At 46.0% G+C, this 25663-nt stretch overlaps 1 protein-coding gene across 3 annotated transcripts in view; it reads left to right on the top strand.

Annotated features, from left to right (window-relative positions):
• The first annotated feature begins 1679 nt into the window (after nt 1-1679).
• WDR41 (WD repeat domain 41) overlaps nt 1680-25663 on the top strand; it is a 99260-nt gene continuing 75276 nt past the window's right edge. For 2 of the 3 annotated variants that reach the window (XR_002088703.2, XM_014594745.3), the window contains exons 1-3: nt 1680-1948; nt 9503-9618; nt 24322-24370. Coding sequence is in view for 2 of the 3 variants with exons in the window: in XM_014594745.3 (XP_014450231.1) it covers nt 1898-1948; nt 9503-9618; nt 24322-24370 (216 nt within the window). In the remaining variant the exon portion in view is untranslated. The remainder of the gene's footprint in view (nt 1949-9502; nt 9619-24321; nt 24371-25663) is intronic. The other variant, XM_006268181.4, reaches the window with a different exon arrangement.

The following is a 25663-nucleotide window of genomic DNA, read 5'->3' as shown; positions in this document are numbered from 1 at the left end:
CGCAAAAGCTGATGTTCTGTGTTTATCTACAACAGGTCAGTAGCAACTGTGCAGCATGGCCAGCAATGGTCTCCATCCTGCCTTGCCCTATGCCACCCAGACCTCTCAAAATATGTGCAGGCCCTAAATTATCGGCAGTAGTTAACACTCCTCTCGTCATGTTACTTATTTTATCTCCCCATCTTTGTTAAGGGAAGTAAGAAGCTGCTGCTGCTCCTCCTCCCCCTGATCTTGACTTGCACCCGGCCTCCTTGGCTGGCTGGAGCACTGGAAGTGGCCTCCTTGCAGCTCTTGGAAGGTCTGGGTAATTGATCGCTATGTCTGTTAGTCATTCTTCACAGTAGAGACACAGATAGACAGCCACAGTGTGAGTCTGAAGTCAGGCAGAAGGTAGGATAGGGTGGCACCTTGCAGACCAGTTGGTTCAAAGATGCATGAGCTTTTGTGGATAACAAGCTACCTAGTCACAGGAATGGACATCGAGTAATGCAGGCTGGTGCATACACTAACCCAGTGTAAACTACTTAAACACCTTCCAGCACGGGCCCTCAGTCTACAGCACATAGGTCAGATCTAGTCTGAGCAGCTGTCCTATCCAGCCTACAAACATGAGGCTTTGGTGGCATTTGGTGGAGGGGGCTTCTTCTGTGCTATGGTGGGGAGAAGTGTCATATTGGCACCTGCCTCTGACCCAAGCTGGCTCATTGCATCCTGCAGACTGAAAATGTTGGCAGCTGCTGCCTTTCATGGGTCTAAATGAACTGTCCAAGCTCATAAATAGTGTTTGGGTGCCATCATAGACTGCTCAGGGATGACCATTTTCACACTGCAGCTCCTGTCAGAAAAGCTAGCACAACATCAGGTACTTAAGGAATGGGATGGTGGGTTATGCAGTGTGATAATGCCATTATATAATAATTTGGGCAGCCTCACTTCAAATGCCTAAGCCATGTAGGTCACCCCACCTGGGAGGACCTGGCAGAATGAGAGAGGTGTGCACAAAAGGTCTTGGGTACCATCAAGAGCAGGGGAAAAAAGTCTCAGGAAGAAAGAGCAAGAAGTGGGATTGTTCACCTAGGAAAGGAGAGGGGCAAGTGAGGGTGGGAAAGGAGCATGTAGAGCTGCTGCTCGCAAGCCTTTTGGAGTCCGAGCACCTCTCACTGGACTGGGGGCACCTCCACTGGCTCTATGATTTGAGTGGCACCCAATTTCAAACCTAGCCTGCATTACAGGCTTGCCAAAGGGCCTGGCACTGAGGGTGGCGGAGTGACCCAGCAAGGACAAGCCTGTACTTATCTCCTCACACCTCGTGGCACCCGGCGGAGAATCACCCATAGGAAAAAAAACGGGGGGGGGGCAGAGGAGGCGAGCGAGAGCTCGTGTCCCCCGAGGCGCGGCGGCAGGTGATGGCAAGCCCCAAAGAGCGCGGAGGGCAACTGGGACCGGGGCCAGCGCCTGACGGGGGACCAAGCAGACATCGTGCTTGTCGCGGGAGAAACCGCTGGCCTCGGGACAAGGCGGGCCGGGCCGGACGCCCCGCCCGGTGCTCGGGGCCAAACGCAGCGGGACTCCGTGCACGGCGAGGCCAGGCCCACGCGGAGCAGCTTGCGCAAGCGCGGCGGACTCAGCCCCCATCCAGCCTCCCGCCTGGGTCACGTGAGAGGAAGGAATCGAGGAGCGGCGCAATCGATTGCTCGGTGCTCCGCGCCCTCCCCTGGCAGCCCGGCACTAGGGGCTCCGGGAGCTAGCGGGGGCCTGCAGGGTGCGGAAATCGATTCGCTCTGCCCCACCCCAAGCGCAGGCCGGCCCCGCGGAATCCGCGTTCACCCCCGGCGCCGCCAAGGCCGCGGCTACGGGAAGCGGCGAGGGACGCGACCCGCGCGCTAGGCCGGCCGCCATGTTGCGGTGGCTGATGGGAGGCAGCCGGGAGCCGCAGGGGCTAGCAGAGGTGAGCGTGGGGGCGGGGCCTTCTCGCGCGGGGCGGGGCGAGGCGAGGGTGGGGCTGGCTGACCCGGCCCCGCCCCAAAACTGGGCGGGGCTGCGCGTGTACAGGTGTGCATACAGGCAGGCGGCGGGTGGTTTATTAGAAATGTTGTTTAAAGCGTACTTAAGGCTTATGCTGGGCGTGAACGGGGTATTAAGGCTCTTTCCAGGAAACGCTCCCAGGTTGTTTCTGGTGAGGGACTTGAGCCCCATGGTGAGGTGCTGGTGACCAGCCACTGGTCTTGCCTCAGGGCCGGGGTGCTGTTGGCCAGGGGCTGTCAGGTTGTGGTCTGTGCAGCCGGTGCATCGAGGCTGTAGGCCGGGGCAGGCAGTTATTTCGGCTGGAGGGCGCTGAACCGGTTCTGGTGAGCTAGGAGGGCCGTGGCATAGCCCTGCCCCTTGTCAGGTGCCCTCCCCCGGCCGCCGTCTTGTGGCCAGAAGGCCCCCTCCCCCACCCCTGACCTTTGCCACGGGACGTCTCCCCTTGTACCCAGAAGTACCCCGGGGGTGGAGGAGCAGGTGCCACTTTGGAACCAGTAAAAAACCCAACTCATATACTGAAAGTCAAACGTCTCCTAGAACGTATTTTAATTTTATTTTAAAAAATATTTTTGTCATGAGTTGTGTTTGCACAGTGTATATAGAGGTGATTGCATAATAACTCAAAAATCAAGTCTTACTTCTGTATTTTGTGCGTGGGGTGTGGTTGAGGGAATAAGTATATGGTGGAGACTGTGGGTGGGTGTGGAGGGTGTGTAGGGTATGTTGGGAGGATTGTGGGCAGGGTGTTGGGTGTTTGTGGGGAGAGGTGTGGGTACCCCCCCACATGCCCATCCCCCATGGTGCACAGCTCCTGCCCCCACCAGCAGCAGCAGGCCCTCAGGGTGCTCATGGCCCACATAGGCTCAGCTGCCCAGCAATACGCAGGTCCAGCCAGTTCTGGGAGCTGCATGTGGCAGCTGGCAAGAAGCAGAGCCAGGCCAGCCCACCTCTATTGTGCAGGACTTGCATGCAGCTCTAGGGACTCCTGTGCCACCAGGGAGAAGCCCCATGTGATGCAGCTGGCTGCTTTCCCTACGTGCAGCTCACAGGACTCTGCTGGAAGTGTCAGGGAGCCCTGCTGCCTGCTTCCCAGCAGAGTCTCTACACCTCCCACTCTCCCTCACACCCTACAAACCCCACACACCCACACCTTGTCCACCTGAGCACCATGCTCCCACCCCTCTGCTGAGTACCGGCTCTCGGCTCCTGCCAGCCTCAGCCCCACGCTCTGTGTTCCTGCCCAGCTGTGGCTTGTCTACTTGGTGCCCAGAGCGAGCACTCTAGCAGAGACATGGAGAGTAGCTGCTGGAAGCCGAGCAGGTCCCCCGGCAGCTGCTGCAGTGGCAGCAGCAGCAGCCCTGCCCAGAAGCTGTGCGCGCTGGACAGGCCACGGGCCCCTCCCCAGCTGGGTGGGGTACAATTAATTGGTGGGCAGCGGTGGGCCAGATGAAATTGCCTGGTGGGCCGGATCTAACCCGCAGGCTGTATTTTGCTTGACTGTGCCTTAGAGTGACCCCAGAGCCCTAGATCCTCTTCCCATGGCCCTGTTGTGTATCCACGGGGCTTTGATTGACTCTTCTCCCCTTGCAAAGCTCACTTCAACAAGCAACCTAACAGGACTTTACAGCCTAGTGGAGAACCCCTTGAACTCTTGGGGTTTCCCTGGGATTGCCAAAGAAAATGGTTCTGCTGTCCCCCTGGGAATAGGATGCCTGTTTCTGCAACTGCAGTGAAGTCATTCTTATCACCAGATGCACTGTAAGGTAGAAAATCCAAATAGGTTTATTACTAAAAATAAAAGAATACCCATTTACAGAAAGGCTGTTAGGTTTGGTAGAGAAACAGAAACACCTGCTAATTGACTTCTAACCTGCAGCTGTTTCTTGGTGTTTCTAGCTGCTAGTAATTCTGCCTGCTCTTCAGGTGACCCCCATTTTCCTTGTCTGGGTTCCTACTTTTTGCGAGGCCCAGGGTAACATCCTCTCTCCCACTAATCTGTCTCCTTTGTAAATGGTAAAGGGTTTATTTGGTGCTCCAAAGCTTCAGTTCCAGCCTGCTGAAGATTAGAGTACAACTCTTCAACAGCAACACAGAATTTTAATTAAAATTTATAATTCCTTTGTCACTGTGGCTCAGTAGCTCTCCTGTCTTTTGGAAGGGCAGCTTTTGACATTAGAACACTCACTGAGAGCAAAATGTTAAGTGAATATCAAGGAAGTAATAAAAAAAAAAAAAGAGAGAGTACCTTATAAATTAGGCATGACCAGCCTGTGGCATGTGTGCCACAAATGGCATGGGCAACCTTTCTGTGCAGCATGCAGATCAGGGAGAAAGCAGAGAAACAGATGGGGCAAGGAGCACAGCAGCAGATCAGGTCGGGGAGGGGGATTGGAATGGTACTTGGCTAATTTGTGGCACTCCTGCCGAAGAGGTTGACCCCCACTATTGTGGAATAACTAATGGTGATCACTGTTTTGTTTAGGTCAAATTGTACTTCACCAACAGGGGAGCTTTCAGCTTTACCAGGCTCTCTAGGACAGTGTAGAATAGCAACAACAGCAGAAAGTAAAGTAATGTAGAACAGTGATGTCAAACTTGTTTGGCCCCATGGACCAAATCAGGACTGTGGTATTTCCCATGATGTGCAAGCGGCAGCAGCAGCATTAATCCTTGTGGGCTGACTGAGCCTTTGTTTCAGCATGTCTCTAGAGTTAATGCTGCAGCCACTTGCTCCTCCCTTTTCCTTCCATCAATCTTACTCACCAAGGGTCACCAAAAACCCTGGTTTTGGTGGGGACAATGGGGTTGGGATCTGGAGGAAGTGAGAGGCATTAACTCCCTTGGATCAGGAACTACACAGGCATGACATTGCAGCTATGGGGGTTCAGTGGTTATGGCGGAGGTGTGGTGTGTGAGAAGCCCTGCAGGCTGAGCAACGCACCTCCATGGATCCAGCCCACGGGATGTATTTTTTTTCTCCCCAACGTAGAGCATGCAAGCTTGCATTGGATACAGAATCATAGAAAAATACGGCTGGAAGGGACCTTCAGAGGTCATCTAGCCAGAGGCAGGATAATCTCTATCCAAACCATCCTAAACATATCTATTGTCTAACCTGTTAGAAAAACTACCCAGTCAACCCTGCCACAGCTACAAGGCATGCTAACCTGCCACAGGTAAAGCAGGGGGACAACAGTAACCAATGTCCTGCTGACCAATATCCTGCTGCTGGAAGAGCTGTTAAAATATGCTTGAGGTCTGAGGAAGAGGGCCAGCTATCTCTCCCACCACTATAGAGGAAAGCAAAAACCTCCAGTCTGTACCAGTTTGACCATGGTGACCTCTGACCAATAGGTGAGACTAGAATTAGGGTGCTTAGGATGTTGTGGAATAATTTACAACAGATTTTACTGTCAAGGCCAGTGGGGTCAACCTTCTTTTGCAGGCAGGTATATACACTAGTACTTAGATATTCCCCACTTCCTGAATGCTACTTTTATCCCAGATTGGAGTAGAGTGATTTAAATAGGCATAGGGCTGGGTTCACTCCACTTTTACTAGGGAATAAAGGTAGTTTATTTTGTCATAAACATGTGTGCCTAAACATGCATTTGTACCAAGTAACTGCAAGCTTATCTGATAACTTAAAATATGAATAAAAAATCATCTGACTACAACAGTGCCAGCCAACTTCAGCTGTTCAAAAACCATGAGACTCTTAAAGAATTAATTAAAAAAAACCCTTTTTGCTTCTTTTAAGCAGACTACTTGTTTCTGAACCTTTAGCATTTGTGTGTTTAGGCTTTTTCCCATAGCTACAAGTGCTAGAATGTTTTTTGGAACAGAAGCTGAAATTTCCGTATAATCACATGAAATCTGGAACCGACACTTTATGGAAAATACCAGATATCATGAAATTCATGATAAAATAAAAAAAAATGTTACAGTACTTTGACTGCTTGGTTTGAAAAGAAAACACTGATTACATTCCCTAACCTTGACACTGTTATCTCAGGGACAGTGATCTCGTGATACCAAACACAATACAAAAATAATTAAATAGGAATTTATTACTCTTGTCTGAAAGTAATTTTTTCAGTCTCAGAAAACTGTGCTTGTCATCCAGAGAGAGAGCTTTCCTGCCTGGCTACATGGAAGACCAAGAATGTATAGTAGTTGATATTTTGTAGCAGCACTAGAATTGTGTTCTTTTGGAGTCTGCAAGGAATAATGAGGCTGTCCTGGAGGATGTTGCCTTGCTTATCCTGAAGTGAAGGATAGTTCATATTAGCTAATGCTGAATACAGGCTGTCCTTGACTTACAATGTTTCGAGTTACAACATTTCACATTTACAGTGTTTATAAATTGACACCCTGTTTCAACTTTCTGATGTCAGTTTTGACTTTACAACGCTTGATCTGATGTGATGCCATGTCAGCGAGCAAGTTGCTATGTCGCCCATCTCCCTGGAGAACGTCTGTCCAAACTTCCTTGGACACTTTCTTTAAGAAAGCAGACAAGACTCCAGAAAAACCTGCAGCCAAGACTCCTGAGAAGAATCCAGCCAAGAACCCTTCAAAAAGTCCAACCGAGAGCCCTTCAAAAAGTCCAGCAAAGTCACCTCAAAGAAGTCCTTCCAAATCAATATGATTGCTATTTAAAATATAAATACATTAATGTAGCTATATTATTCCTCTATAATTGATTGAGTACAAAATTCTGGGTTATTTTTGGTGAAAGCAGGGTATCAGGCCTTGGTTCAGGAACCAATCCCCCATTTATAACATTGTTTCCTATGGGAAAATCAGTTCCGAGTTGCAACGTTTCGACTTAAGACATCGTTTTCAGGAACCAGTTGTGTCATAAGTCCAAGGACTGCCTCTAATGATTCAATTTTGCACAGTGGATAAAATGCTTTGCTGATGCTGACTGATGATCAGCAAGGATCTGGGTTTTCTGTTCATCACAGAAAAATGTGGGCTTTCTCTTTTTAAGGAGAAAAATGTTGGAAGCAGTGGGTATCTCCTTGCAGGATGGCAGAGCCTGCTAGGGGCTGGGGGGAACTAAAGGAGGGCAGTCAGGCAGGGGGGCACCACGTGCACATGGCAGCCAGGCAGCCTGGTGAGCAGCTCCTGTAGGTAAGTCTATTGGGGGGTTAGAAATGAGGCCCTCATAGTGAGGGAGGGAATTGGGCAGGGCTGGGTGCAGTGCCCAGCTGGGCTGATGCATGGGGACTGGGGCTTGGGGCCTAGGGCTGGGGCGGGAGTGCACGGCTGCAAGGCCTCACTGGGGAGGGGGACAGAACCGTGGGTGGTTTGTCCAGGGAGTATCGGGCGTGTTGGTTCCCTGCCACTATGCACACTCCCAGGGGGAGAATGGGGGCATATACCCCCCCCCCCCAGATTTGCATGTGGGGTGGGGGTGGATGTGGGCTCCCTGCCCTGCTGCCTTCCCCCTGGGGCCTTTGTAGCCCAGCAGGCAGGATCTGGCACAGCAGGGCAGAGTGGGGCAGGGAGCCATGGTGCCACTGCTGAGAGCCCCGCACCACCGTGGCGGGGCACCCCTGGCAACAGCAGGGGGCATAGCTCTGTGCCACACCCACTGCTGCTGGGCAGGCAGGGACACTTTGCCAAGGCAGTGTGGGGCTTCAAGCCTCCCTGTCCTGCTCTGCCCTGCCGCACCGGGTCCTACTTGCTGGGCCACTGAGGCCTCCAGGGGGAGGGCAGCAGGGCGGGGAGCCCTGAGCCTATAGCAGCTAACCTCTTCTCCACCCCGCCCTCCTCCCATGGGCTCTGTTCCAGTCATGCCACCTGTAGGGGAGGGATAGCTGGGCTCCATGCTCTGCTTGGGCCACAGCAGCCGCTGCCTCCCACAGGTAGAAGCTGGGGCTCAGGCGCTGCTGTGGGGGGCAGCAGACCCGGTTCCCTGGCTCTGTAGCTCTGGCAGGTGGAGGCCCATTCCAGCGGGGTGGGGTGCTGTGGGTGGGGAGTGAGGGGCATGGCAGGGCTGAGGGGCTGTGGTTGGGGTGTGAGGGGCACCGGCAGGGCCCAGGGGGCTGTGCGCGGGGGGGGGGGTATGGGGCACCAGCAGGGCCCAGGGGCTGTGGGTTGGGAGTGAGGGGCACCGGCAGGGCCTGAGAGCTGTGGGTTGGGATGAGGGGCACCGGCAGGACCAAGGGGCTGTGGGTTGGGGTGAGGGGTGCTGGTAGGGTCAGGGGGCTGTGGCTTGGGAGTGAGGGGCAATGGCATGGGTAGGGCATGGGGATATCAGGGCTGCTCAGCACCACAAAGTGGGGGGTGGGGGTGGGTAGCATTGTGGTGAGTGAAGGGACAGGGGGGAGCTCTGATTTTTTTCCATGATAAAAAACCCAAAATCAAATGCCAAAATTTATAGGTATTTAGAATGTTTTTATTATAGTGATTGAGGCACCGGTAATCTTCCAAATTGCTTTAAAATTGTAAATATATCAATAAAACTTTGTATTCAACTGATACCTATATATATAGGGACATTTCATTTTAATCATGGAAAAACACTGATGTTGGGGGGTGGGGGGGGTTAATCAGAGAATTTGCAATTTTTAAACAGAGAAAACCAGGAACCTTGATCAGCTTGTGTCATGAGCATGATTGATAGCCCTTTTAATTATTATCTGAACTGCTATTTTTACAGCTGCTCTTATCGTATAAATGATTATTCTATTTTTTTAAATGTTATTAAATTGTAGTCTCAGTATATTGTGATAAGATCCCAAAGGATAATGAATGTGTTGCTAAACTAAAAAAGGATTTCTTCATATTTGTTTTAAAGGTATTGTCCATTTTTTAAATGAAATGATTAAGAGAGTGCACAGACCTCCCAAGAAATACACTTTTAAGAAAACTTCAAACGCTTAACTACATAGTGTATAAAGTCAAAAGGATTAGTTGTCATTAACTAAATTGGTTTCTTGACTTAATATGGTGGTCTAAAAAAAAAGGTTAATTGTTCAGTATGGAGGTTTTTTACCATTTTAAACTGTAACTCAAAATACATGTTATGAAATAATCTACTTTTATTAAATAATGAGATGCATAATTTGCATTAAGGGAATGGATAGGCTAGACCAGGGGTTTTCGACTTTTTTGGGTCAGTGTTCCCCGGGCAGCTGGTTGAGAAGGAAGGAGTCCCCTGGCGGTCGACGAGCCGGGGGGGCTGAGTCCCCCAGCAGCTGATCAAAGTGGCGGCAGTACAGCAGCGGGGAAAATGGCAGTGGCATTCACTGCCGAGTACCCCCGGAGGCCTTCCCAAGTACCCCCAGGGGTATGAGTACCCCCAGTTGAAAACCCCTGGGTTAGACCATAAGTTTGATATATCTTTAAAATTAACCATATATTAAAAAATAGACAGATAAAGGTAGATGTGGCTAAAGACTTTATTAAAAGCAATTCTGTAAGTACAGTCATGATTAACGTCTCTTATTTGATGGATTTTTAGAAATCGTCTGTGCAGACCATAGGTGAAGAACAAATTCAGAATCCTTACACTGAGCTCCTTGTGCTAAGAGGTCATCAAGATATAGTGCGATTTCTAGTACAGATAGATGAATATCGGTAAGAGATTGGTTTTTTTTTCTGATTATTTTGCTGCATCCTTGGGAACAGGAAAGTTGTGAAAATTATGAAACATTTCAATCTACCTCTTCTGCCAGAAACTAAGTGTATATGATTGGATAATCCAGACCTGTATTTTAATGCTCCTTTTGGAAGAATGATAGAAACATAGGGCTAGAATGGACCTTTGGAGGTCATCTTGTCCAGCTGTGCAAGGCAGGAATATGCCTATCCAAACCATCCACTACAAATTCTTGTCTAACCTATCCTAAAACTACATAAACAACTGTCTCACAACTACACTTTTACAGAATTTGATACTGATCTGCAACTCGAACAGATCAGTGATGTTCAACCTTTTGGCCCTGTGGGCCAGATGAGTGGCACAGGGCAATCTGCAGGCTGGATTGAGCCCTGTGCACCAAGATTGGGCCTGCACACTGGATTGGAACTGCCAGCGCTCCACAATGTCCTCAGTGCACCTCATGCGGGATTGGGTCCTGTGCTGCCCCTGCCCAGCCTTGTGCTCTAGGATCTAGCCCTGGGTTCTGGGCCCCAGGCCCTTGCTGCCCCCTGGCACCAGGATCAGGGTCTGTACCTCCCCTGCCTGGCCCCATGCACTGGATCAGGGCCCATATCACCCTGTGTGCCCTATCTGGCGTGGGGTCATGGCTGCAGGGCTCCCTATAGATCCATGAAAAGCCCCATGGGCTGGATGACATGGCATCAGGAGCCAGATCTGGCTGGTAGGCTGGGGTTGAGCACCCCTTGTATAGTGCATAGGGTATGTTCTTGAGTTCTTTGGTCATATTTCTTAATATCTCTCTGTGCATCAGGTTCCTATAACATGAGGATAAATACTTCCCTTCATCAGACAGAGGTTGTGTGCTGGTGTTTGTAAATCACACTGGGATCCTTGAACATTTTCATGCCCCTTTTTGTTTGCTTTCCAATTTTTCAGTCATCTTTTTATACCAGTAACCTAAATGCTGTACAGTGCCTTCTGACATTCTACTAAGTCCTGCTTTCAGTTCAAAATTGATTTATCCAGAAATGAATTACTTTTCCTTGTAAATTCTTTCCCATATCTCCTTTTGTTATTATATGGGTACTCCCTTTGACCCGAGCAGTTAACCAGAATTCAGGCTCTCATAGATTATTTCATTTAGGAGGAGAAATTGGTCATAGAATCTGGTTTCTTTGAAGCATTTCTTTTTATTTACAAGAATGCAGTCTTGCTTTCTTGAGCATAGGAAGAATCAAACTGCCCTGCTCATAGCTCCACACCTTTTTCAGCCCAAAGCACACTTTCTAAGTTTCCTCCAGGGCTACACATGGATTTTTTCTTAGTCTGTTTCTGAACTCTGGCTTTTTTTTCTTCACATGCATTTGTTTTTCTCAACACGTGTGTAACATGCATATGCATAGATACACATTCACCCACTTAACTCTGCATTACTTTTATAAACATAGGAGTTTTGTGTGTTGGGTATGAAGACTGCTTTTATTTCAGCTGCTTGCTTTCATAAAGGAAGTTAATGGTGTTTTACTGTTATCCCAGATAAAAGACAGCAGTTAAATATGCTTATCTTAGTGTGGTTCAACCCAATCCACATTTTTCCACTCTCCTAGACTTTACACACCTTCTCCAACTACTTCTAGTCTTCTGGGAAGCCTTCCCTTTCTGCTATTTTTAATATTACCCAAATCCATCTATTTATAACCGTAGCCACTGTTGAAATACTGGAGCCTATAATTGTCTGGCTTCTCAGTTTCTCACCTTTTCACCACTTTTGTTCTATTCATAATGCTGCTGCCAAAGCTCCCACCTCCCCATCCCACTTTTCCTTTGATTTCTTCTTGCTTCTCTTTTCCACTTGCTATGCATCTCATAGTCTTTGCTGTTCCCCTTGTTTCCTTTTTTCATTTTCAGCTCTGTGTCTTCATTGATATGGTCCCTAACACTTTCCATTATGACCTCAGTTCTTGTTTATTTATAAGATAGTCCTGTTTTAACTATTTGAGCTGAAGTTTATGCTCTAGGGAAGGGAGTTTTCTAATCCCTAGAAGAATGGTTACAAACCAGATGCAGCATGCTGATTTAGCATGGGCATTTCAAATGCAGAATTAGTGAATAAATAAGGCTTGTTGCAGTTAACATTAAAGACCTGGGTTCTGTCCCCAGCTTTGCCTGAGGTGACCTTGGGAAATGTGGGAATACTCAACAGCCTTATTGGGCAGGGATCTAAAACAGTTGTTGTCATCCAGGGTGCCGCAGCACTCTGGCATGCCTTAAGATTATTTCAAGGGGTGCCAGAGGGTGCCATATAGTGTTAGCACTGTTGGGTTTGCAAACACTATTTATAAGAGAAACTCAAAGATTTCAAATAGGCATTCATAGTGTCAAAAATCTTCTGACCTGTTGTGGTGTTCCTGAGTTCCTTGCAACAAAAGAATTGCTCTATTATTTTTCTGTAGTCAAAAATTGAGTGAAAACTAAGAGCTAGCATTTTCCAAGGAGTGCCTTGAGTCTAAAAAGGTTGAAAACTTGATTTAAAATCTTATTCAATAATAATATCACTTATGAAGTGCTTATGTGACAACTGCTTATTAGCTGACATGCCAGTTGAATTGAGGCTTTCCAGTGCTAAACATGTGAGCTAACATAGCAAGTGTCTGTAGCTGGGGGCTGTAGCAGCCATTTTTAGGTCCGACAGGTGGGGGCTTAAGATACTTATTTACCAATAGGCTACACATAGGGCATATCTACATGAGACACTAACTGCACAGTAGCTTAATACTACTGCACAATACCGTGTCATGGCAAAAACCTTGCTAATACACTACTGCACAGTAGTATTAGGCTGATGTGTAGTTAGCATCGCTATAAAGCTGTGTGCTAGTGCTTCTGTGCAGTAGCGCCAGGTACTGCACATTGATTTAGTACTTGCTTATACAGATTTCCCTCGCTTTATGTGGGTTCTGTATGTGCAAATTCACTCTTATGCAATTACTTTTTTTATACCAAAAATTTGCTGTATGCGAGGTAAATTCACTCTTATGTGATCGGTGTGGTAGAAGCCTGGAGTCAGCTGCTTTGTGTGGTGCATTGTGGGAGTGATACACACCAAAGTAGTCTCCTGTGTAAATCTGTGCTCCTCGCTCATTGTCTGTGACACATTTCTGTAGTTGCCATCCCCATTATGACAGTGCCCTGTGCTTGTGTGTACTGTCTGCTGTTGGTGAGTACAAAGATTGTCTTGTAAAAGTGGTAGAAATGGGTCTGGGGGTTGGTACAGTCGAGGTCTTGGAGCATATCCTGATTCGTTACATTGTAAAGTGGGTTCCCTTATGCGAATTTGAGTTAGGCGCCATTTTCCAGGAACACATGTACAGCATAAAGCGAGGGAAACCTGTACAGGTACTGTACTTAATGTGTAGTAACTATAGCGCATTAATGCATGCGTAGATGTGCCCGTAGAAATGGAAAATGGCAGAGATGAGATTTTATGTTATGGCCTCCTGGCTGTTAGTTCAGTGTAGTTCCTCTAGGTTACAGTTACTTTGTTGTAGAAGTCTTTCTCTGATGTAGTCTTTGCAGTCTAGTAGCTGGATTCCTGTGTATGTGGGTTGTCCTACAGCTTGAATAGGTTTGCAGTTGTTTAAAAAATTATCAGTTCTGCAAAATGGCCCACAGAGGCTTCTTGAGCTGTCCAGTATATATCTTGTAAATTGCTTATGTATGTGTTATTTAGCTATTATAGAAAATATGCATCTATTTCCTTAAGACTTATTTTTCTAAGTAATATAAGAGTAGGCCCCCCAGAAGATTGTCAGATTTTTTCTGGTGAGCTGTGTTGTCTCTATATCACTTCCAGACTAGTCTTATTAATATTTCTTCAACGTAGTTTTCAGAACACATACACTGTTGATCTACTTATTCTTATAAAACCAGATTTTCAAATAGAAATCCTGCAGCATCCTTTTGTCAGTGCAGAGGCACCTGGTAATCCTAAGAAACCTTCCATTATTGGGGGAAAGACATGTTTTCATCATAATTTATCAAAAACACTGGTAGCAATAGACAAATAATAATCCATATAAAACCAAATTTTAGATGGTCAGTTTGAAGGCAGGTTAACAAATCACATATGGATAAGAAATATTGCATTAATATCCTGTAGGTGCTTACTGTTACTGAGAGTTTGAGCAATTTAGGTGAGTTTGCTGTTTTGAATAGTCATTTCAGGGTTTCATTTAGCATGACTATAGTAGTTTCTGCATTGTTAAACAGCTGATGATATTTTTTCACTTGCTTCTTTCAATAAAATTAGTATTGTTACTCTGTTTCTGCAATGTTTTTATTTAGTTTTTGTAGCTATTCCATTGTGTGTTTTCTGTCAACTGTTGTAAGCCAGGTTTCACGCTTCAGGTCTTTAGATAATATCATCTTATTGAGAATTTTGCAGAAGGATTTTCTTGTTTTCTCGGTGGCTCAGCTAAAACCAGCAAGTGGAAAATTTTCTCAGATTGGTTTTTGAAGATACTAAATAAATCCTGTATCAACCTAAGAGACAGCTGCTTTTTTCTTCTTTTCTTTTGTATTTTTGAACATGAAGTGAGGGTCATATTGATTGTAAGATCACTAAAGAAGGCTAAGCCTCAGCAAGAGTCTTCCAAAAAATGGGCTGAGATAAAATTGCATGTAATACTCAAGTATTTGACACATTAAACTAAACAGAGTTCATAACACATTTTAAGAATACCTTTCTTTGTTGCTCATTTGACCATTGCTTGCTCCTCTAGGAAGCAGACAAGGTTATAGAGGATGGTGATCATGACTGGAAAAGAATCAGGTGACCCATGAAACTCCAGCTTGGTGAACAAAATATGTCTGTAGGATGGCTGGTTCAACACTATACCTTTATACTTAAAAAGAAATCCTATTTTTAAAAAAACACCCTGTACATCTTCTGTTTTGATGAAATACACATGCCTTCTCTTTCAAAGGTCAGGTTTCTTTTCAGAACTTTGTTCAGGCGGCTCATACTCCCATCCTTCACTGAAAATAGGCTTCCAGATTTAAAGTGGTCGTGTGTAAAATGAGAGTGGCTGATTGTGCTAGGGGTCTCATCCTTATATCAAACAAGATATAGCAGAAATAGAAGGGATCCAAAGGTGGGAATCTCACCTCAATAGAGCCATATAAAGCATGTTAAATGAAGGGAAATAGAAAAGATTTGTTAAAGAAGAAGGAGAGGGGACTTGATAGATGTATACAAAATAATGAATGGTGTAGAAAAAGTATATTAGGTAAACTTGGTTCAAATGGCAGAACAAAGCAACATCCTAGAAAATAAGTTTGAAAAGCAACCTATTTACACAACACAGAATTCTCATCTAATGCTCTCATTCTCAGAAGAAAAATTAGATTAAATGCAGGTATTTATTTCCATGGGTAATGAGAACATTCACATGAGATAGGATAAAAAGATTAGAAGGGATCTTACCCCTTCTTACAGTGTGAGCTAACCACTGGTGCCTGGAGTTCATGGGAGCTCCCTCATAGGCAGGGGCATCCTACATTAATTTATTTGGGGGTTTCTTGTATTTTCCTCTGAAACACTGGACAGATTACTTCAGAGACAGGACACCAGGCTAGATTGACCTTGTATATAGTGTTTCCTATTCATTTAGCCAGTGAATCTACAACTTATTTTCAATTTTAAAATGTTAGTACAGCTTTTTTATCCCTAGATTGATAGCAGGGGAGAATAGATGCAATATAGCACTAATACAGAACTATAGCACTAATACAGAATATTTTATGCTACTGTACAAATGGGCCTTGACTTGTGATTGGAGGAACATACTGTAGCTTAAGAATTGTTCATTTTCTTTGCCTAGCCAGTTGTGTCTTGGCTGTTGAGAGCAGTGACTAGCATGATAGCTGTGTTGGATTTTGTGAAGCAAGTGCTTGTACCAGGGATTCTTAACCAAGGAACCGTGGCTGCCTTTGAAGGGTGCTGTGGGAAAGAGGAACCCAAGATCCATCGAGGAGATAAAGGGTAGTAAAGTGGAGATAAGTGGCTCTTCCCTGCCAGCCACTCACACAGATTCACAGAAGTTTAGGGCTGTAAGGGATCCTGTGAGATTATTGGGTCTAGCAGGCCCCCTGCTCTGGGCAGGAAAGACTTCTGGGGTCAAAAAACCCCAGCAAGGTGTGTATCCAGTCTCCTTTTGAAGATCTCCAGGGTGTTTGCACCACCTCTGCTGGGAGTCTATTCCAGAGCTGGGTCACACAAACCATGGAGAAGTTTTTCCTTATATTCAGTCTGAAACCTTCTTCTAGGAGTTTATGACTGTTGCTCCTGGTTTTCCCCAGTGCCACTTTGGTATATAGTTGTTTGCCTAGCGGCTATGTTGATACTCTCCCCTGATATATCTGTAAGCTGCCACCAAATCCCCTGAAGTCTTCTCTTTTTTAGGCTGAACAGTCCCATATCTGTCAGCCTTTCCTCATATGTCTTGCTCTTCAGGCCTCTAATTATATGGGTGGCTCTTCTCTGGACTCTCACAAGCTTCTCCACATCCTTCTTGAAGTGTGGCGCCCAGAACTGGACACAGTACTCCAGCTGCGGTCTCACCAATGCTGAGTAGAGCAGGAGAATAACTTCCTTAGTTTTGCTTGAGATGCATCAGTTGATGCATGCCAGCATATTGTTTGCTCTGCTAACTGTCGTATCACACTGGTGGCTCGTATTCATTTTATGGTCAATTGTGACCCTCAGGTCTCTTCTGGATGTGGTGCTAGCTAGCGTAGCACCAGATGGGGCACTTTACACTTCTTGGTGTTGAACTGTATCTGGTTCTGGTCCGCCCATCTAACTAATCTGTCTGAGTCTGCATGGATTGTCAGCCTACCTTGATGCATGGCGCTTCCCCACAGCTTAGCATCATTGGTGAACTTTGCAAGTGTGCTTTTCACCCCCACATCTAAATCATTGATGAAGATGTTGAAAAGCACTGGTCCAAGTACCAAAGCCTGGGGGACCCCACTGGCTACCTTCCTCCAGGTCAACACAGACCCATCTACTAGTAATTTCTGGGTCCAACCCTGTAGCCAGTTCCCCACCCATCTGTCCATTGAATTGTTGAGCCCATAGTCCCCTAGTTTTACCTTGAAAGCCTCATGGGACCCCAAGTCAAAGGCCTTCCTAAAGTCCAAGTGAATCACATCAACCTCATTTCCCTTATCCAGGTGGTGAATAACCTGGTCATAGAAGATGAGGTCAGTCAGACATGACCTACCCATGACAAAACTGTGCTGGCTGTCATTCACAATGTTGCTTTCTACTAGCTTATCACATATGGATTCCCTGAGAAATTTTTTGAGGATTTTTCCTGGAATTGAGGTCAGGCTGATCAGCCTGTAGTTCCCTGGGTCCTCTCTCCTCCCCTTCTTGAAGATGAGGACAACTTGGTCTTTCTTCCAGTCTTCTGGTACCTCTCCCGAGTGCCACAAATTCTCAAAGAGGTTGGCAAGCGGTTCTGCGATAACTTCAGCTAGTTCATTCAGCACTCTCGGATGGAGTTCATACGGTCCTGCTGACTTAAAGGTATCCAGCCTCTCCAGCAGTTCTTTTACCAGGCCTACGTTGACTGTTGGTATGCAGTCTTCTTTACTCTGACTATTCCGTGTCATATTTGCATCGGGCAGGCTATCACTCGTAGACTGGTGGAATGCAGATTCGAAGTACTCATTCAGGAGTTCAGTTTTCTTCTTGGTATCTGTGATCAGTTGTCCAGATGCATTGGGCAGTGGTCCCACATTTCCACTTGTTTTCTTCCTGTTACCTATGCACCTATAGAAGGACTTCTTATTGTCCTTGATTTCAGTCGCTAACCTGAATTCAGTCACCACCTTTGTTTTTCTAACCTGCTTCCTCCAGGTGTGGGCCAGTATTATGTGGTTCTCCTTGGGGCCTATTTCTAGTGTCCATCACTGGTAAGCCTCCTTTTTCTTTTTCAGAAGAATTGCAACTTTCCTATTGAGTCAACATGGCCTCCTGGCCCCTTTGCCACTTTTTTTGCATACAGGTATAGACAACTTCTGTGCACTGAGGATTGTATCCTTGAGGAACACCCACTCTTTATCCACGCTCTTTCCCCTTGGTCCATGATCCCATAGGGCATTACTCACTAAAGCCCTTAGCTTATTGAAGTCAAGAATTTGTACCTTACTGACAGATTTCCCAGCCCTGTGATGGACAGTGAAAGTGATAGTGTCATGGTCACTGTCGCCTAGGTTACCCTGTATCATCAGATCACTCACCAGGTTGTCCCCCTTGGCCAAAACTAAATCTAGAAGGGCATTTCCTCTGGTCGATCCATATACTTCCTGAAACAGGTAGAGCTCGTCGATACAAGTCAGGAATCTATGCGACTGGTCAGATCTGGCGGAGTGTTTTTCCCAGGAGATGTCTGGTTAGTTAAAGTCACCCTTGATGACCATATCCTGTGCTCTTGCAGCCTCTTTCAGTTCTCTGGAGAATTCCAGATCTAGCGCCTCATCTTGATTCAGAGGTCTGTAATATATTCCTACAGTTAAGTCCCTTTTGCCACATCCTCCCCATATCTTGACCCAGAGAGTCTCAAGTCACCCTTCCTTACTACCAATTTCAGCTTCCAAGTTGGTGTACTGCTCTTTTACATATAGAGCTTTACCTCCACCTTTTTTCCCTATGCAGGGTGTAGCCCTCTATAGCTACGATCCAATAGTGGGTAGAGTCCCACCAGGTCTCTGTTATCTTTATGATATCGTAGTCCCTGCTGGAAAGCAGGAGGGGCAGTTCCTCCTGTTTGTTCCTATGCTTCTGGCATTTGTGTACAGGTATTTCAGCCCTCCACTGGAGGTCCTTGGTTTCCTATCACATTGAGGGAGCTCCATTCCTGCAGCTTGTGCTGTAGTGTCCTTCTTGTTGTCATCTGTTGTAATGGTTGTTTGTTTGTTAGGCCCTGGCCTTGCTCCACTCCTTGTCCTTCTGTCTTCCAGAGATCTCATTCCTCCCCCTACTCACAGCAGCACAGGCTTTTCTCTGCTGGCTGCTCCTCCTCCTTCTCAGTCCCTCTTAGAATCATAGAAAATAAGGGTTGGAAAGGACTGCAGGAGGTCATCTAGCCCAGTCCTCTGCTCAAAGCAGGACCATCCCCAACTAGATCATCTCAGCCAATGTTTTGTCTAGCTGGGTCTTAAAAACTTCCAAGGATGGAGATTCCACAACCTCTCTGGAGAACCTCTTCCAGTGCTTTACTAACCTCCTGGTAAGAAAGTTTTTAATCTAAACTTCCCCTGCTGCAGCTTGAGACCATTGCTCTTTGTTGTTATCTGCCACCACTGGGAACAGCCCAGCTCCATCCTTTTTGGAATCTTCCTTCAGGTTTTTGAAGGCTGCTATTAAATCTTCTCTGTCTTCTCTTCTCCAGACTAAATAAGCCCAGTTCCCCAACCCCTGAACCATTTTTGTTGCCCCCCATTGGACTCTCTCCAATTTGTCCACATCCTTTCTGTAGTGGGAGGCCCCAAACTGGACACAGTACTCCAGATGTGGCTTCACCAGTGCTGAATAGAGGGAAAGAATCACTTCCCTTGACCTGCTGGTAACACTTCGTCCAAAGTAGCCCAGCATGCTGTTAGCCATCTTGGCAACAAGGGCACAGTGTTGACTCATGTTCAACTTATTATCTCCATGGTAACCCCCAGGTCCTTTTTTTGCAGAGCTACTGCTTAGCTAGTTGGTCCCCAGCCTGTACTGGTGCATGGGATTGTTCCATCCTAAGTGCAAGACTTTGCACTTGTCCTTTATTGAACATCCTGAGATTTCATAGTTTCATAGTTGGTAGGGCTGGAAGGGACTTGAGCAGATCATCAAGTCCGACCCCCTGCCATGGCAGGAAAGAAAGCTGGGGTCAAATGACCCCAGCTAGGTGATTATCTAGCCTCCTTTTTGAAGACCCCCAGGGTAGGAGCGAGCACCACTTCTCTTGGAAGTTTGTTCCAGAACCTAGTCACCCTGACCGTGTAGTAGTGCCTCCTGGTATCTAGCCTGAATCTAGTCTTGGTCAGCTTGTGGCTGTTATTTCTTGTTACTAATGGTAGTGCTTGGGGGAACAGGGGCTCTCCCATTGCTTGCTGGTCCCCCTTGGCCAGTTTATAGACAGTCACCAGATCCCCTCTTGGCCTTCTCTTGTGGAGGCTGAACAGGTTCAGGTCCTGTAGCCTTCTCTCTTAGGGCCTGCCTGCTGCCCCCTGATCATGCGAGTGGCCCTCCTCTGGACCCTCTCAATGCTGTCCACATCCCTCCTGAAGTGCGACGCCCAGAACTGGATGCAGTACTCCAACTGCGGCCTGACCAATGTCACATAGAGGGGGAGGATCACCTCCTTGGACCTGCTCGTGATGCATCTGTGGATGCATGACAAGATGCGGTTAGCCTTTCTGACCGCATCCTCACATTGGCAGCCCATGTTCATCTTGGAATCAGCAATGACTCCAAGGTCCTTTTCTGTCTCTGTGCTGATGAGAAGGAAGTTCCCTAGCCTGTAGGTATGCTGCTGGTTCTTCCTCCCCAGGTGCAGTACCTTGCACTTGTCAGTATTGAAACCCATTCTGTTCTCGGCTGCCCACCCCTGTAACCTGTCCAGATCTTGTTGTAGCCTGTCCCTCTCCTCTAGCATGCCCACTTCTCCCCACATGTTAGTGTCATCCACGAATTTGAATAAGGTGCTTTTCACTCCCTCGTCCAAGTCACTGATGGTGAACAGTGCGGGCCCGAGGACTGAGCCCTGGGGAACCCCACTGCCCACATCCCTCCAGGTTGAAAATGGCCTGTCCACCACCACTCTCTGGGGATGCATGCCAATTTCTTTTAGTCCAATCCTCCAATCTGTCAAGGTCTATCCTCCAGCGTATCTAGTACTTCCCCCAGCTTAGCGTCGATCTGCAAATTTGCTGAGGGTGCACTCAATTCCATGTTCCAGATCATTGATGAAGATATTGAACAAAACTGGCCCCCGGACTGACCCCTGGGGCACTTCCCTGGGTACTGGCTGCTAACTGGACATCAAGTGATTGATTACTGCCCTATGAAGCCAACGATCCAGGAAGTTGGATCTCTTCTTTTTTGTTCCTTTCTGCTTCCCTCTCTCTTCTATTTCTTCCACCAGAGGCTTTGTATAATTTCCTAGTGTTTACAGTTGGACTTTTTGTAGTGATAATTAACGTGATTGAAAATTCTAGTTAAATCCACCTTACAGTCTGTTCATCCTTATACTTCCTTAGCTTGCTTATGAGAATGTTGTCGGAGGCTGTATCAAAAGTCATGTTAAAGTCAAGTTATATCATGTCCACTGCTTTCCCCGTGTCCACAGAGGATTGTCGTAGAAGGCAGTCAGATTGGTCAGTCTTGGCTTGCCCTGGATGAGTCCATGCTGACTGTTCCTAATCACTTTCTCCTCCTCCAAGTACTTAGAAATGGATTCCTTGAGGACCTGCTCCATGATTTTTCCAGGGACTGAGGTGAAGCTGACCAGTCTAGTTCCCTGGATCCTCATTTTTCCCTTTCTTAAAAGATGGGCACTATATTTGCCTTTTCCAGTTGTCCAGGACCTCTCCCAGTCTCCACTAGTTTTCAAAAATAATGGCCAGTGGCTTTGTAGTCACAGCAGCCAGCTCCCTCAGCATACTCAGATGCATTGTGTCTGGTGACCCCATGGATTTGTACATGTCCTGCTTTTCTAAATAGTCCTTAACCTGTTCTTTTGCCACTGTTGGCTGCTCACCTTCTCCCCAAACTGTGCTTCTGCTTGCAATAGTCTGGAAGCTGCCCTTCCCTGTGAAGACTCAGTTAAAAAAGGCCTAGATTACTTTAGCCTTTTCTGCATTGACTGTCATTAGGTTGCCTCCCCCAAGGGACCCACACCTTCCCTGATTTTCCTCTTGATGATAACATGCTTGTAGAAACCCTTCTACAGTAAAATCTCCATTATCCGGCATGAGTAGGGAATGGTGGGTGCCATTAATGTAAAAATGCCAGTTATCTAAAAATAGCAAAGCCACGGGTGGGGGGCTTGCATGTGGTGGTGGCAGAGCGGGGTGGTGGATGGCAGTAGTGGTGGCATGGGGGGGTTGCACGCAGCAGTGGTGGGGCAGAGTGGTGGATGGTGGCAGCGCAGTGCCGGTTAATAGAGTATACCAGCTAATAGAATGCCGAAAAACAGGGATTTTACTGTAGTTAGCCTTCACATTAGCCTGTAACTCCAATTGCATTTCAGCCTTCCTGATTTTTATCCCTGCATGCCCAAGCAGTACTCTTGTATCCCTCCCTAGTCATTTGTCCAAGCAGGTAAGCATTATAATAACTAAATTAGTTTTGAAATGGGGTAGTACTTAATTCACAAAAGTTACGGGGGGCTTTCAGACTAGGGTTACTGTATTTCCAGTTTCAAAAAAGAAAACACCTGTTGGGGTGGGGGGTAATATGATTGTGTACGTGTGTGTGTGGGGGAGAGAGCAGTGATATGCCCTGCTGCTGCCTCTTACTCCTGATCCACAGTACCCCACCTTGCAGATCATGTTGATACCCCTCACTCCCAACCCACAGTCCCCTGGCACTGCCTGTACCCTGCACTCCTGACCCACAGCCCTGCCACTGCCCCTCACTCCTGACCCGCAGCCCCCTGCCCTCCCAGTCCTACTGGTGTCCCTCACTCCTGACCCGCATCCCCCTGCTCCCTGCAGCATTTTCTGGCTGCCCCACCTCTGTGAGCACAGGCACCAACCCTGGTGCTACTGGCCCAGCTATGCAGCTCCCTGCTCCCCGTGCCCTTCCCCTGCTGGAGAGGCAGGTGCCTCCCCCACGCTGGTGCAACCCCAGTGTCCGGACAGCTTCTCCCAGTACCAGCAGGCACGCGCCCCCCTCTCACACACCCATCCCCTCCACACACCCCTGCCACCCTCTACTTCCCCATACCTCTTCCTTAAAATTCTGGATATAGGGGATAGGAAGAGCAGGTAAGAGGAAAGAGGTAAGCTGTCATATCTTTCATTTTCCTTTATTTTGGTATCTATCAACTGTCGATATGTTGAAATTAATCCCTCCCCCCTGTACCACATACACACATTTTTTACAGGATTCCAGTTAATGGGGGCAACTACAAGACAACTGTGTTGTAACAAGCCCCCATAGGATCAGAAGAAACATTGGCTTAAAGAGGGTGTTCATCCTGATGGAGTTTGTCAGTTTGCTTCATTATCAAAATGAAAAGATCAGTTCTGCTGTTGGGATTGTTAAAAGCGAGGGGCTGCTTATATTGAATTTGTGCAATATTTCTGCCTGAAATGTTGCTTACTTCACAGGAATATCATGGGGCTTAATTCATATCCAGTTCAGTTTTTTTAAACACAATGCCATGCAATACCAGCTAAGTTCTATTTCGATCATTCAAAAAGTAAACCATTTTCTACCAACTATCTGCCTAACACTTATTACCATCATTCCTTTTTCCCTTTACCCTTTTCTTTCCTTTCCCTTTTTCATTTTATCAGTAGCATCCACATTTTAGTTTCCACACACTTTTTGATATGTCTGATTGGATCTCTTCTTTTTTGTTCCTTTCTGCTTCTCTCTCTCTTCTATTTCTTCCACCAGAGGCTTTGTATAATTTCCTAGTGTCTACAGTTGGACTTTTTGTAGTGATAATTAATGCGATTGAAAATTCTAGTTAAATGTCACACAAATATTGGTTATTTAATCCTTGGCTGCAGCCAAAAACACAAATAAAAATTCAAGTGTCAATACAGTCCTAATCAAGAGATGAATTCAAATATCTTTAGGACATATCAGAACGATTTGTGTCGGTTACTAGATAGAGGGTGACTGTCTTAGAAAAACTAGTAACAATTATTTGCTGATAGTTCAGTTGCCAGGTTGCTAAGCTGCTATTGTAGGCAAACCTAAGGCAAGCTTACAGGGGTGCTTTCTAGACTAGAAAAAATTTGGGTTGTGCTTAATATGAGCTATTTAGGAACAGGCCAGAATCCAACCATTTTTCCTACTGTAGATGTAGGGTAGGCCCCTTAGTGGATTTTAGCAGGTGTTATATGCAGCAGTTCAGCCTGGCCACTAAGACAGCTCTTGTGTTAAGTTACTTAAAAGAACGTGGCGTTAGAAAAATGTGGGATTCCAACACTCCGGGGCTGAATTTAACCTCTAAGAAACCCAGCTTTGTAACTTGTTAAAATGTTATTCTAAATCATTTGCATAGAAGAAAAGCTACTAGAATATCAGTTTGTCTTTATTTTATGTTTAAAGAAAAACCACCACCACATTAAACTTCTGATCAGAAAGAAAATTGTTTCTGCAGTCCTCTTGCAAAAAGTGACAAATTTCATAGCACACTATTTTTGAGCCTTCTTCTTTAATGGTAGACAGTCTTAGCTTATTATTTAACATTCAGTGACCTTGGTTTCTAAATACTACTTGGAGTTTACAGGTAACTTTTTATGCTTCAGGTTAATATAAAAATTTATTGTAAATGAAATAATTATTTGTATTTAATTAGTGAATATTGGTGTATAGTGTGATGCTGAAAATCTCTTTATCATCTTCCTCATTGCTTTTTTATTTTTCTGCTCTTTACCAGATTTGCATCTGCAGGAGATGATGGAATTATATTTTTGTGGAATGCTCAGGTTAGTTTGGTTTTTCAGAGGTGAATTTGGGGAGAGAGGGGCTGATTCTGTTCTTCAACCCAGCATAAAGGGAGGTTCACTCCACTGAACTTAATGTAACTGTGTGCAGCATATTATACAATTGTTGTGCCTGCAGAATTGACTAGGAGCGCCTTCATTCACAGGAGACAAACGATAGTACAAATAAGAGTTGGTTTTATAGGGATGTCTAATTGAACAAAAATAAAAATATTTAGAAAGTTTCAGGCTTGTCAGCTTCAGAAAAGTTGGATGTGAAACTGAGCATCTGAGAGAGCTCCAGACAGCTGCTTTAATTACCCTTACCCCCTCTTCCTCCCCCTCCCCCCCCCCACACACACTGGAGCACATCTAAGGCGTCTTTACAAATTAGATCTGTGTGATGAAATAGAAATCAGTGAGAGTTAAAATGCCTAACACTAGGTGCATCTACATGTGCAATTAATGTGATGCAATAAGCTTTGGAGCAGTTTGAGCTGGAGTCAGCTGCTCCTGGGTGCAGTGTCTACACATACTCCCGGGACAACAGCAATTGGCTGGGCTGACCAGGCGCAATGTACACCCATGGTCATCATCTACATGTGCGTTTTGGCACAGTAAAGTATTCTGCCATAAGATAGTACTGTCCCTGACAGTGCTATCCTACACTGAAGTTAATCAGTTTACTGCTCCCTAATACTGGCGCACGTGTAGACTGTGACACTTTACTGTGGAACTAATTGGTCTACTCCTCAGTAAAGTGTACGTGTAGATGTACCCACTATGTAGGAAAGAGCCTTACTTGCTTACCACATGTAAACTCATTCCAACTTTAGTCAAGCTTTCAGGCACAAAATGCCCTTGGTTTGAAGAAGAGCATTTTGTGCTTGAAAGATAGTCTAATGTCTCTCCCAACTATGTAGTTGGTTCATTAAAAATATTCCTAAACAAATACATTCCGCTGCTCACAGTTTTAGTAGAATGCTTCATTGTTATAAAAGATACTTCATAACTTAAATTTGGAGTAGAAATATGTCTGGGTGAGAATGAATATGCAAGTAACAGTAATGTATATAAAATTATATGCATGTTTTCTTAAACTGTTTATGGATGGAAAACTTGTGCATGTCCAACTTTGGAGGAGAATTGAATTTTCTACTTAAGTTATATGCTTGTTGAAGTGAATCTTCTTATATTTAGGAGTGTAAGTTCTACTTTTCATAAGGCACACAAGCACCTAGATCTTATTGGATTTGTGTGCTTTTCAGAGTTTTATTCTTATTTTACTTTTTGATG

This window comes from Alligator mississippiensis, chromosome 3 (assembly GCF_030867095.1).
Source record: "Alligator mississippiensis isolate rAllMis1 chromosome 3, rAllMis1, whole genome shotgun sequence".
Lineage (NCBI taxonomy): Eukaryota > Metazoa > Chordata > Crocodylia > Alligatoridae > Alligator > Alligator mississippiensis.
Note: the sequence above shows the minus strand (reverse complement) of the source record. Positions and strands in the feature narration are given on the sequence as shown.